Source organism: Bicyclus anynana, chromosome 6, assembly GCF_947172395.1.
Source record: "Bicyclus anynana chromosome 6, ilBicAnyn1.1, whole genome shotgun sequence".
In the NCBI taxonomy this organism is placed as follows: Eukaryota; Metazoa; Arthropoda; class Insecta; order Lepidoptera; family Nymphalidae; genus Bicyclus; species Bicyclus anynana.
In genome coordinates, this window is record NC_069088.1 from 4,258,750 (window position 1) to 4,273,205 (window position 14,456).

The 14,456-nt window shown below is 35.4% G+C and overlaps 1 protein-coding gene across 1 annotated transcript; it reads left to right on the top strand.

The window, feature by feature from the left end:
* Nucleotides 1-3,776: 3,776 nt before the first annotated feature.
* LOC112048699 (DNA-(apurinic or apyrimidinic site) endonuclease) lies at nt 3,777-13,169 on the top strand. Its single transcript, XM_024086341.2, has 6 exons — nt 3,777-3,937; nt 5,807-6,617; nt 6,769-6,936; nt 7,656-8,222; nt 9,961-10,141; nt 11,115-13,169. The coding sequence occupies exons 1-6, from the start codon at nt 3,911-3,913 to the stop codon at nt 11,254-11,256; spliced, it is 1,896 nt and encodes a 631-aa protein (XP_023942109.2). The 5' UTR covers nt 3,777-3,910; the 3' UTR covers nt 11,257-13,169.
* The last annotated feature ends 1,287 nt before the right edge of the window (nt 13,170-14,456 follow it).

Consider the following 14,456-nt stretch of genomic DNA (forward strand, 5'->3'; position numbering starts at 1 on the left):
TGCTGTCCACTGTCAGTGTCAAATCAAATTTCTCTTAATAATTGGAATATGATAGTAGATAGATCCTCTTCTCATAGAGTACATTGAATATAGGGTATAGAGTCCTCAGATGCCATCTCCGCTTAGCGCCATCATGTGAGCAGATAGAGAACTACACCAATTATAATATATACCCATAAGTATAAAATGAGCGTCAAATTACGTATATATACCTATATCCATAGAGACATAAACATAATGTTTACCTACTAGTATTAACTGTTCTTTAATTCTATTATTTTATTTAGGAATGCGGATACAAATAATAAAAACTCAAATGGGATACATATAATTATTTATTGTTTCTCCTTTTGTGAACATAAACAACTCCGTCTCTTTGAATAGAGTCATCTTAGTCAAAACCTCTAGTATAACCGCTTAACAATATATTTGTTGACTTACACCAATTAAATGTAAAAAATCTGCACGAAAAAATAAAAAAGAATTCTACTAAATCTCAAGACAAGACATATATAACAGAGTTCTTGGAATCCAAAGTAAAGCACAGGTCGAAACGATTTATAACAGTCACCAAAATCCATAAAAAAAGCCAGGACGACGGGAAAGATCAACGCAAAAAACTCCATGAAGAAAGCAGAAGAAATAAAACCGTTTCGTCTACAAAATTAAACAAAATGTCACAAGCCGCACAAGGTTATATTTTTTTTTTAATACCTGGCTTAAGATTACCTCAGAATCCTGCTGGTCAAAGTGCCTTAAAGCGCCACCTATTGAGCAAATAGGGAATTAAGGAGGCATATGCAATTTGTACTGAGGTCGTAATGTACAGACTGATTACACCCTGCCTCTTCTCTTGCCCTAAACTTCTCCACCCCCTATATGATGTTCTCCCTCCTAAATTTCCACGTCCTTTAAATGTTGAGTGTTTGTTAATGTCTGTGTTTAGTCCCTATTGTAAATTTATATGTAAATATATTCAATGTAATAACATTAAACTGTAAATATTATATGTGTTAACAATATTAATTTTGTGTTCTTTCAGAAATGTGACTAACATCCACACTAACAAAAAAAAAAAAAAAAATCCGCTATTTATAGTGTCAAAATTAAGCTGATTAATAATCAATTCTTGATTCCCAGCTTACACCGATCAACCTCTAAAAGTGTGTCTTCCTTACCCACGCGACATTGGCGAAGTAAATTGTACCCAGTTGGTACAGCAGCAAGCCATAAAATCAAAAATTGAATTGAATTATGATAGTTGCCTCTTTTTTAAAATAGTGTTTAAACTGAATTATTGACGTATTATATATTTTTTATTTTGTCCCGTCATTAATAACCAGTAAAAATTAAGATGTAAATGAAAAAATAAGTAAAATATTAGCCTACTTTATAACGAAGGAGGTTTTATTCGTAAATAGAATCATCATACGTACCTAAGGCCCTCGTTGTTTGCATTGGAATGAAATGCAGCGTTCTTGTCTTGTGGAATACGTTAATTTTTTTCATTTGATTTTTATTGAGTTGCGAATTTAAAGAGCGAGATTTGAGGATATAGCTGTACGGTGTAATACCTTTGCCTTTTCCTAATGTAAAAGACTAAAGAAAAATAAAAATCTTGATTTATTTAAGAAATTCATTGTAAATTTGTGACCGTAAATTATATGTTTTGGAACGTTAATAATTATTGTTCATCAGTGAGAATGGTGACCCTCCAACAAAAACTTTCAAAATATATTTAATAGCGGACCTGGTCAAACTTCGCTTTTACTTATGTGCACTTCTTTCCTGCCTCTACCCTACTCTACTTCCACCGTTCACCTACCTTATCCCTACCCTACCCTACGTTTCAACTACCTTCCCATACCCTTACCCTACTCTACCCTACCCTACCCTACCCTATCCTACCCTACCCTACCCTATCCTACCCTACCCTACCCTACCCTACCCTACCCTATCCTTACCCTACCGTACACCTACCATCACTCCACCCTACCCCTACGCGTAACTTACTCTACTCCTGCCCTAACGTCACTCAATTGCTTTGCCTTCACGAAACCTCTTCAGTAACACTTGAACTTTAGGTTATGGTATGAAAGTTCAATTCGACTTGTATACTTACGTGGTTGAGGCCTGCAAGTACACTCCCAACATTAACGCAAACTTCAAGCAGAGGCGTCCCAAAAACGTCCTTTACGATTCAGACGATGACATGACGACCGACAATGCTTCCCGGGCAACACAATCACAAGCAACACAGCGTCTTCGCCGGCGAAGACGAGGTCCCCGATATCTAACGTCACGTGGGTTTTCTAACTCACGATCTCGGGGGCGTCCGGACTGATTCACTCAGGTCACGGTTACACCCTTCCGAATAGCCTTCTAAGCCGAGGTCCGAGTCTCATAGGAGACGCCCTTAGAGAGCCAAAAAAAAAGAAAATAATAATTAGCGAAATCGGTCTGTCCTCGAGATTTGCGCTTATCAACACATTCAGCGATTCATTTATATAAGATTGTAAGAGGTAAAGTTAGTGTGGTTGTAGGGGGTAATCTCTGGATTTTGAAAATTCTTTCACCGACAGAAAAAATAATGACGTAAACAGCGCCGGACCGAGGTAAATTTTAGAATGGAGCGAGATCCAATTAGAGTGCGCCTTTCGCGCACGTAAATTCATCACATAAATTTCTTTTCGATCTTGTCTTTACCATTTCGGCGCCCCCTAGGATTTGGCGCCTGGAGCGACCGCTCCGTTCGCCGTATGGACGGTCCGGCCCTGGACGTAAATCATAGTATATAATTTTAATATTATTTACAGTACAAAACGTACAATATCTGCTAAAATGTAGAAGATAGACATATGCTGTTGCGACACTTTTTGTAGAAAATGATGTGTTCTGGAAAGTTGTTTTACATTATTTTATTCTAACATCAATAGTTTTTTGCAGCGCACGCCATGTAAACAAAATTTTGTACACCTTGGGATACTAAATAGATATTAAAGTTTCAGGGCGGATCCCTAATTTTTTGAAAACATAATAATAGCCTTCCTCGATAAATGGGCTATATATCACTGAAAGTATTTTTCAAATCGGACCAGTAGTTCCTGAGATTAGCGCGTTCAATCAAACTAAGAAACAAACAAACTCTTCAGCTTTATAATATTAGTATAGATAGTATAGATAATTGCTATATAAAGTCGTTATAGTTTTCCTTGTAATTTAATTATAATATATCCTTCTTTTGTGAATTTTTCACGTATCTCTAAACAAGCGTTTAGGTGTTAGAGGGGGACACATGACTCTAACAAAAATTAGCTCCTAAAAAACCAACTAATAACTTACAAACGGAACCTTATATCGAAATATGTTGGTAGAAGACCCCTTTCAAGTAGTTGGTAGAAGAACTTTCAAAGATCTATTCAACGATACCCCACACTATGAAATAAATGAACAAAAATATCATCCCCACTTTACATGTAGGGGAGGTACCCTTAAAATACTTTTTAAGATTTTAACGACGACTTTGTTCACTTTTTTAATATACATACTCATGCTAATTTCCTAGTCTCTACGCTAATCCGCGAACGGACGGACGGACGGACAGACAGACATGGCGAAACTACAAGGGTTCCTTGTGGACTACGGAACTCTAAAGATTGGTGAACTTGGTTCACACTTCACATTTTACTAGCTATAAAGATTTTATTTTATTAAAAGATAAATATTCTCTATGGTTATACGAGGCAACATTGGACAAAAAATTGGCGCCATTCGTAGCGTTGGCTGTCATTGTCATTTTACCGGAAATTTGTTCGCCACCCCTTTTGGAAGACGCGCTAAGACGCGATTGCCGGCTATTTTATTTGTAACGAATTGTTAGCTAGTGTTATTTGTACAAATAAAAGTGAAAATGGCGCCACGTACAGCAAAAGCTAAGGTATTTATTATGATATCATTCGAATAAACGGTATGTGTTTGAGTTTGATATTGTTAGCAAACTGGTTTTCGTTATCCACAAGTATTGCACGTTAATGCTTAATTTGTAGCATAAAATTCTTACAAAATCATACCGTAAGTATTAAGTCAAATGCGTCTTAATTTCACATTACTTTTAGAATAAACATGTGCATGGTTTTACTGATAATAGATTAAAAACCGCGTGCCTCGTAAACCACGATATTTATAAAATGGTATGTTTTTTGTCATAATGGCTGTTACATTTTAAATCATAATTATATAGAAAAATGGGTTTCAAACTGCCACACCATGGAGATCAACTATATTGTTTGGAATTGAAACAGCATAACCACTGGAATATGTAAATTAAATGCAAAAGTAAGCTGTATAGGTATTGAAATCAAGTTTGATTATATCTTGAGAGTTATTAATAGAACCAAGAATCAATAACAGTAGATGTTAACATATTCAAGCTTTGTAGCATCATAGACTAACTATGATATCTATCTTGTGTGTCTATATGTATAAAAGAAGTACTGACTGTCTTGAATAAAATCTCAGAAACCATAACCTGCAAATGTAGATGTGTGTGTTTGCAGTGTCTTAAAAATCTGGAAGCTTATATGTAATGGTGTACAAAAATTACTTGAAAAAACCTAAAAGATTTGAATGGCATTTGGCATTCAAATCTTTTAAGTAAGTAGTAAGTTAAGTAGTAGTAGGGGACAGTTGCATGTACAAGGTTCTTAGTTAGGGTAGGCACTATACATACAAATTGTACAAAATGAAAAATTAATTTTACAATCCAGGGCCTGTAGCCATGTGATACTGGATACACTTTCTACAAATACTAACACTTTGAAAATTAAAAAAATGTATGGTAATAACATTCATCATCAACAGGTCACGTGATTAACTTGTCAATCAGATCTGTCATTCCCATACATTTTGTTAGTTTACAAAGTGATAGTGTTTCTAGAAAGAGAATTGATGTGCCACATGGCTAGAGGCCCTGATTCTAAGTCCTTAGGTTAGGCAGTGCATTTATGCATCTATTAACTGCATTCCTCTGAGTGGAAGATTTTTAAGTTTTAAAATTCTTCTGTGGTAAAAGTTGAATAGAGTATCTATAGTTTAAAATAAATTATCAAAGAGAGGTGGCTGTTCTAAAGTTTTCTTGTCACATAATTCATAATTTGTAATTTCATATAGTTTATATAGATTGAAGAAGATAAAGCAATTCAATATTTGGTCAACAAGACGGTCCAATCAAGAGTAAAATATTTTGTGTAAGAAATTACAACCTCAACTTGTTGGAAATTATAAGTAACCAATTAGCTTGAAACATGTTATAGCTTGTCGAATTTGTTCGTAACACTCTTGATGCCCCGCGTGCACGACCTTTCCGCAGTCCTTTCCCCCCGTCGCCCGCTTATCATGGGAGTGTCATCAATAACCTTGCCAAGCTCTAGTGGCACTCATCAATCAGTTGTCTGTTGACTTTTCTGTTTACTGGTCAATACAATATTTATCTCTCTGTGTTTGTTATTTTTAAAAACAACTTTGAGATTTTGGTTGAACTAGTAGTTTTTGAGATGCTTGGAAGATTGGAAAATTGTTAGTTCTGTGAAGTAATATTGCTTTGCTTTATAGTTAGAAGCCAATAACAGTTACAGGCATTAAGTTAAATGAAGATAATGTAATAAAGAGTTATAAGACCAAACCATTTTACTAAAATGTCAAAGCAAAGATGTTTGTATGAGGTTTATATACTTAAACAAATGAAGTTGCAAAGAGATAAATTTTTAAATAATTATACTCATACTTTTCTGCTCTTTTTTTATTACAGAAAACAGCAGACGTAAAAATTTCTGAAAGTGATGCGCCAAAGAAAGGTCGAGGTAAACCCAAAAATATTACAGAGCCTGAACCTGAAGTAGATTCAGTTGATGAGAAGATTATTACCACAGAAAAGAAAAACAAACGAGGGAAAAATATTGTCAATTATAATGAAGATAAAGATGAAGCCCCCCCTGCAAAGAAAGGTAGAAAAAAGAATGTAGTAAATGACGAACCTGTGGAAAATGAGGCTGTTTCTGCAAATGGCGACTCGGCCGAAGAAGGTTCTGCTGGTGATGATGTAGAAGAAACTGAATCTAACAGCCCTTCAGAAGAAAAAGCTCCTGCAAAGGGTCGTAAGAAGGCTGCAAAAAAAGAACCAGTGGAAAAGGAAGTTAAGCCTAAAGAAACTGGTAGGGGCAAGAAAAATGCTAAACAGGGAGCAGATGGTGATAAAGAGGAGGCTGTTGATGAAAAACCAAAAGGTAGAGGTAGAGGACGAAAACCGCAAGCAAAGCCTGAACCAGAGAGTGAGGAAATACCTGAAGAGGAAGAAACAGTTTCAAATGCACCAAAAGGTCGAAAAAAGGCTCAACCAAAACTTACCCCTGACAAAGAAGATGACAATGAAAGCGAGGACTTATCAGCCGAAAATAAAGATGAGGAACAAGAAAAGGTAGAAGAGCCCAAAAAGAAAGGACGTAAAAATCCGCCAAAAAAAATTCAGACTAAAGAAGTGCAAGAGGAACAAGATGAAGAGATGATAGAGGAAGCCCCTTCCAAAAAAAGAAAAGGTGCTAAAAAAGAAGAAAAGGGAAAAGGTATATTTAGTAGACAATTATTGTAAATATATTGTTTATTATTAAAGCTTTGACATGTTGTTTCATAAATAATTTTAGAATTGGTTTTTAATGATGACTATGATGATGAATTTTGTTGTAGAAATTTTAATTTGTTATTTTTTTTCATTAGATGAATCAAAGGAAGAAGAAGAAGACGATGAAGAAAGTCTTCCTGAAGCTAAACCTGTAAAAGGTAAGCGAGGACAAAAAAAGGCTGCAGAGAAATCTGCCAACACTGAAGAGGTGCAAGATACGGGTGAACCGACCACAAAACGTCGGCGAAAGGTCGACGAAAAGGGTAACTAGTTCTGTTAATTACAAATAATTTCATTTCCAATGTCTTTGACAACTGTTTCGTATTATGATTGTGTTTCTTTATTATTATGAATAAAAAGTTTCCAAAATATTGCTGGTTTGGTTATTTATATTTTTTACCTTATAAATAGTTGGGTTTATAATATTATTATGCTTGATACCCTTATTAACTTTTGAAGAAGTCTTAAAGTTGTAGGCACTAACGTTAATAACTAACGCAAAAGTTAAAAATTATATTCATATGTAGTATTATTGAAAAGTATACTTTACATTAAATTTATTGTGTGTGTGATTGTTTTATTGATCACATAATGTTCTTCTATGCTCTGTATTATATTTAGAACTTGACATTCTTTAAATTTAATATTCTCTTTAATTTTGTTTAAATTTTAGAACAAGAATTTCAGGAGAATAATTTTTTCCCATAACATTTATTAATAATGTATCTGCTAACCAGATATAAAATTATTTACAGTAGTGCATGGTACAAATCCTATAACTGGAAATTAACATACTAAATATTGATTATGTAAATTTTTCATAAGTGTTTTTGGTAAATCAATCATTACAATTTTTTTTTGGCAAAATATGAGCCATATACTATCTAGAATACTTAAAAGTACCTACTAAAAAAATTGATTTGCTGTAGAATTATCAAAATAGGAAAACAAACATAACAGGCTTAATAATATTTCTTTTCAGTCACTGAAGATAATAAAAAGAAAACACCCAAAGGTGTAACCGATTATGAGTCTTTGGATTTCACCAACAACTCTAAAAATTTACAAGATAAAGACTGGAATTTAAAAATAGCGTGCTGGAACGTTGACGGAATAAGGGCTTGGTTGGGGAAGGGTGGACTGGATTACTTGAAACATGAAAAACCTAATATACTGTGTCTACAAGAGACAAAATGTTCACAAGAAAAGCTCCCCGAAGAGATTAAGAATGTTCCGGGATACCACGCGTACTGGCTGGCCAGCGACAAAGACGGCTACGCAGGCGTAGGCGTTTACACAACAAAATTAGCTATGAACGTGCAGTATGGGCTGCAAGATGAGGACTTAGATACGGAAGGTCGAATAATTACAGCAGAATACGAACAATTCTATCTAATATGTACATACGTACCTAACGCTGGCCGCAAACTCGTCACTCTTGATAAAAGATTGAAATGGAATGAAGAATTTCGAAAGTATGTTAAAGAGTTGGACAAGAAGAAACCGGTAATCATTTGCGGTGATATGAACGTGGCGCACAAAGAAATAGGTAGGTAGTTATGATCTTTTATGTGAGATATGATTGTAATAAGAATTCTTAAAAACACCGACTTAGGAAATCAAATTGTAACCATCGTAATGATGAAAACATTGTTTTAAACTTTCTCTCATCTCTCGAAGTCTGTTTTTAAGTGTTTTTATTTTAGACCTTTCCATCTTTTTCTCCCCAAAATTAAGATGGAATCCCCAATTGTATAGTAAAAGAAAGGTATTTCAGTAAGTATCTTTATACATAATTTGATGTTTTTTGGGAACGGATCTTCAGCTAAGTATAGAGGTAGGTATAACCTAAATAAGACGAATAATTTAAAGTGCCTAAAACTGCGACCTACAGGTGGTTCTAGATAATTTATGAACAGGACCCACGTGGTCAGTGCGTCATCTTTTTCACGACCTTGACTGACTAGCATGTCTGATTAAGAATTCATTTTGTTGATATAGGTAGGTACCTACTTATATCTACTACTATTTACGACAGTTAAATCTACTTGAGTTTTTTTAACCTCCCGTTAGTTTAATTTTAAGCTAGCGCTTTAATTAATGGTAAGCGATGATGCTTAGTCGAACGCGGTTTCCTAGAAGATGTATATTCGCGCATTATTTGAAGTTACTCATACTATAGTTGGTAGGGAAAATGGAAGCTAGAAGGGCTTTCCATACCTTGGCATTGCTTACAAGGAATGAGAAATCAAACCACTTAAAGTGGACCAAGGGATATCGATAACATAGCGGTGCAGATAACTGCTATGCCTTGCAGAGACGAGATCAAACAATTCCTGAGCAAACAATAAAATATTTGTAGCAAGCTGGTAACTCCGTACATAGACGATCGAACCTCAGTTTTGTATACTGTAAGCTGACGCGGTGTAAAGTGGTTCTCTTTAAGAGATTTAGCTTCAGTGCGAGTATACCACTATAATTAATATTATGTGTCAACTTCCAACTGTTCAGTTATGTGCATTTTATGAATCTAATTATCACGTGTACCAAACGGTGAAGGAAACTTGCATACCTGAGAATTTTAATTCTCTGCGTGTGTGAAGTCTGCCAATCCGCATTGGATTGTTTTTTCCACGCGGTGGACTATTTAGCCTAACCCCTCACATTCTGAGAGGAGACTCGTCAGCAGTGAGCCGGATATGGGTTGATAATGATGAATTGGTTAACATCACAGTCGTCTTCTTGGTGGTTTACCTCGTTACGCAGTGATTATCCTGGCTTGAGGAAACATTGAGGTTTTTCTGTCTACCAACAAATTCTCAGTAGCAGCCTGGAGCTAAGGACTTCCGTGTCATGCGTTGCACGTTAAGCTATCCGTACTGATCTATATAATTTACATCTCATAGTGATCGATATAGAGGTATCTTCATCATTATCAACCCATATTCGGCTCACTGCTGAGCTCGAGTCTCCTCTTAGAATGAGAGGGGTTAGGCCAATAGTCCATCACGCTGGCCCAATGCGGATTGGCAGACTTCACACACGCAGAGAATTAAGGAAATTCTCTGGTGTGCAGGTTTCCTCACGGTGTTTTCCTTCACCGTTTGAGACGCGTAATATTTAATTTCCTTAAATGCACACAACTAAAAAATTGGAGGTGCTTGCCCCGAACCGGATTCGAACCTATACCCTCCGGAATCAGAGGTAGAGGTCATATCCACTGGTCTATCACGGTTATAGAGGTATCTTAGCGTAGTGAAATATGATGCAATCTTTAAATATTGCAGACTTAACAAATCCGAAAACAAACAAAAAGAACGCCGGCTTCACTGAAGAGGAACGCACAGGGATGACCGATCTCCTAGGGGACGGGTTCGTGGACACCTTCCGCCATTTCTACCCGGATAAGACGGGCGCATACACTTTCTGGAGCAACATGTCCAACAGTCGCGCGAAGAATGTTGGATGGTAAGAATTTTTAACTCAACACTTAACTTCGATAAACGCGAGGAGGTTCTCAATTAGCCGCGTATGTAAAAAAAAATTGAATATGTGTGCTCCAGTATTTTCCACGATAATAGGGCGTGACTTCAACCTTTGAGACCTTGGGTTCTATTATAATAGGTAGGTATACCTATACCTCCTTACTTGAAGCAGCCTTTACTCCTAATAGGAGGAATAGGAAATATTGATAAAGCACCATGCCTGATAAAACATGTTTAAGGTGCTGATAGACTTGAGTATTCACTTGTAACAGAACATCGAGCATTCGCCGATTTTATATTTGCCTAACTAAACAACGAGCCGAGCCAAGCATAGAGCCAAATATTGTTACGAACATCTTGATATTTCTAGCGAACGCTCTATTCACGCGAACTTTGAAATCTATACTAATATTATAAGGCTGATGAGTTTGTTTGCTTGAACGCGCTTATCTCAAGAACAACTGGTCTGATTTAAAAAATTCTTTCAGTGATAGATAGCCCATTTATCGGGGAAGGCTATAGGCTATACATTATCCCCGTATTCGTACGAGAACGCGAGCCACGCAGGTGAAACCGTGAGGCGTCAGCTAGTGTTAATATATCATTTACAGTCAACGGATGCTTGCGACTTCGTCCTATTGAAATTCTGTTTTTGAAATTTGATTTCTTTTAATCCCGAGGGATTTGTAAAAAACTAAATTTCACGCAGACGTAGTCGCGGGCGTCCGCTAGTTTAAAATAAGCTCGTGATTTTTTAAGTTTTACCTCATGGTAAGTGAAGGTGTATGTATCCTAAGATGGAACGCACTTGCTTCGATAATTCATATATTATTAGTGGTATGCTATAAATGCATACATTTTGAAAAGGTTTTAGCATAAATTACAGACGAATTACTAGCTTAGGTAAAAATATGCAACATGTTTCAATAGCTATAAGATAAAATTAATTGTTTCAGGCGTCTCGACTATTTCATAGTATCGGAGAGATTGAAGCCGACGTTGTGCGACAGTGTCATAAGAGACAAAGTATACGGAAGCGACCACTGCCCGATATCATTATTCCTACGTCTTAGTAGCGCTGATAAGCCTAAAGAGTAAACATAAAATTTAACAAAGAAATTGTACATATAGTATGCGCGAAATATCCCGTCCGCTCTGAACGCGAAGCGTAAGGTTACGCCAGTATCTATACCTACTAAATAATATCCCAGACAAATACGCCAGACACTTACCGGTGAAGTTTTTTTTTCTGATTGTATATATTGTGTTGTGATTTTTCTGACAGTGCGTAGGCTCCTTAAATTTTCCTCATTAATGGGACATTAGTGGCGTCACCGGGTGTTTGGGAGAGCGCAGAAGCATTCCTTGATAGGAAGGCAGAAGCATTCCTTGACCGGAAGGCAGAAGCAGAGTAGATAGGCGGAACGACTCTAAGGGCTATGAGACCTTTGAGATTCAAGACTTCGGCTTAGAGGCCCGATCGGGAAGGGTGTTTTGGCCTGAGTGTATCAGTCCGAGTGCCCCCGTGATTGTGAGTTATAAAGCTTACGTCCGGGTGACCTCAGATATCGGGGACCTCGTCTTCGCCGGCGAAGACGCTGTGTAGCTAGTGTTTGTATTGCCTGGCAAGTCTGCAGTGCGCTTATAGTGTGGGTAGTTAAAAAAATGTCGAAATATGGATAAGGATCTTTTTTCTCTGTGTACATCCATTAGAGCGCTGCAGAGTTGACGGTTGACTTGATTGTGAGTGTCTGGCGCAGTAAGTTATTATAGCCTGTGACCATGTCAGAGTGGACTCGATGTTTGTCGTATACTATACCTACAGAGAACATTGAACCAATTTGATTGTTATGTTCACACAAAACATAATGTATGTTCATAAATAATATTTTATCTAGAGATATCAGGGTCAAATATGTTGGGGACTAAGAAAATTTTCTTGTAAGAAATAGTGATATATATTTTTCCGAATATCTAATAAACCAGACAAATATATAAAATAGTTTTTGCTGTTGGAAAATTATTTAGAACATTATTTTATCGGTCTTTCCAACTAACTTCAGAGCGTGTTTATCAAAAATATTAACTGGTTTAGTAGAATTTTTTTAGAAATGTTCCGATTTTTATAAATACCACAATAGCGATATTCTAAAATTAGGAAGTTACCAACAAACAAACATACCTATTTAATAAGTATAATGGCTGGATTAGTTATTATTTTAGGTTTGGACTGAACCAATTCAAAATCTGTATCCCAATTAGTAGATAAACCTAGATGATTTGGTCTAAGATCCGACATTAGAAATATATACCCTCATCTGTTATTCAATAGTACTATGAAATAATTGATAGATAATTCAGTGACACATTGCAATTAAATTGCGGTCAAACACATTTTTCATACAAAAACATAAACTGGATCAAAGGCAACCTAATACAGTAAAATTAAGCATACAATAAGCTTTCATTTGACATATTACACGACTAAATAACTGAGGGTTTATACATAACATTATTGTTGTGTGTGAAAGCAGGCAACCTTTACCTTTTCAACTCTTTTGGGTATATTCTACTAACTAGTGTACAATTTGATTTAAGTAAGCTACAAGGGAAGGAAGGAAGATTAAGTAAATACATTTAACAAAATATATACATTTAATACTATTCGGCCGCAATTTAACTAGAAAACCCATGTGCAATATGTCAATGTGAATATTTTCTATCATTTATTTTTTATCCCTATTAAATAACAGATGAGGGTATATATTTATTGTGCCGGATCTCGTACTATAGCCTGGTAACTTCGTTCGTTACACTCCCGATGGTCCGCGCGGGTCGGGGGGCGTGTATGAAAAACCCACGACTGATGCACCTTACTTCCCTGCACGATTTCACACCCGTAGTCTTTCCCCCGTCGCCCCCATATCATGGGAGTGTCATCAACGAACGTGTCAGACTATAACTGCTATTTGACCTCACCTGACCCTGACTTGTCTGGATTAACCCTCACGTTAAGACTAAATCTACTATTATTTACTAACCTATGTGTGACAGTGTTAATTATCTATATTAATATTACAGAGGAAAGAATATTTGATTGTTTGTTCGTATGTTTAGAATAGGCTCTGGAGCTACTGCATTGATTTGAAAAATTCTTTCACTGATGGGAAGTTACACTATCCCCGAGTGCTATTTTATCAGGTCAGTTCATTGACCTAAAAAAATTATGCTTGCTTGCGATAAAAAAAATTATGTTGACCATTCCAGCGTTCTATCGGGAATTTACGATTTTTCCAAAAACTCTATTGTGATCCGGAAACTGTAGATAGAGAATACATAAGTACCTATAATCTACTTGATATAGTTAGTTTTTATTTAATTTTTGTGATTTGTATTAATCTTTATTCTGATCTACCTACAAACTACTTATTAGGGTTTTAAGATCTTTTTTGTTTGATTTTTGTTATGTATGCTCATTTTGTTTACAACTTAATTATTATTTTAGGATACCTACTATTTGATACTTTGATAGGGTCAAAGTAGTTTTTCTCATTTGATTTTTGTGATATATACTAGTATATGTATAGTATATTTTATCTTCATTCTGATCTACATAATACTAATGACTTAAATATTTTTTCGAACAAGTATAACTTTATATTTTCATGCAACATTCCTCCTACAAGTTTGTATTTAAATAATTTTCGTTTTTTTTATTTTGATTTATTTTTGGACATAGTGATTTTTTTTGTGACTATTTTAGCCATTTAAGTTTTGACCGAGATTTAGCGAAACGGGACAATTTATTCACAAGAAGGTAATTTACAAATAAATAATTATAATCTCAGAATTTTTAATTTTTATGTAGAACTTTAAAGACATAATCACAATATAATTTCTCACTCATTTACTTAAAAACGAGAATTACCTAAAGAATATAAAATGTTATTTTCACATCAGTAAAATATAGATACAGTCAACAAAATAAAAAAAAAAATATGTATATGGAAAAGAAATACATAGGCTACTTTTTATCTCGAAAAAAAGTAATATTTTTACTCCACGGCCACTTACAACGGCCACTTTAAACTATATTAGACAACACGTATAAATTGTCAGGTAAAATATTTAAAGTTGATGTCGATGAGTTAGTCAGTTCTGCAACGGAATTATAATTTTGAAGTTCAATTGTTGTCTGCAAGAATGCCCTTTTATAGAAAAAAATCAGATTGTTTTGATTTTTCATGATAATATTTCGTCAATTAAGTTGTTCATATATTTTCCTTGAATGAAGGTTT

What these genes read in the sequence shown, in the direction of transcription:
- LOC112048699 (XM_024086341.2), top strand. Translation starts at nt 3,911, where the DNA reads ATGGCGCCACGTACAGCAAAAGCTAAG. An exon ending in CACGTACAGCAAAAGCTAAG is followed by an intron (nt 3,938 to 5,806) that starts GTATTTATTATG and finishes TTTTTATTACAG; the next exon opens with AAAACAGCAGACGTAAAAAT. An exon ending in AAAAGAAGAAAAGGGAAAAG is followed by an intron (nt 6,618 to 6,768) that starts GTATATTTAGTA and finishes TTTTTTCATTAG; the next exon opens with ATGAATCAAAGGAAGAAGAA.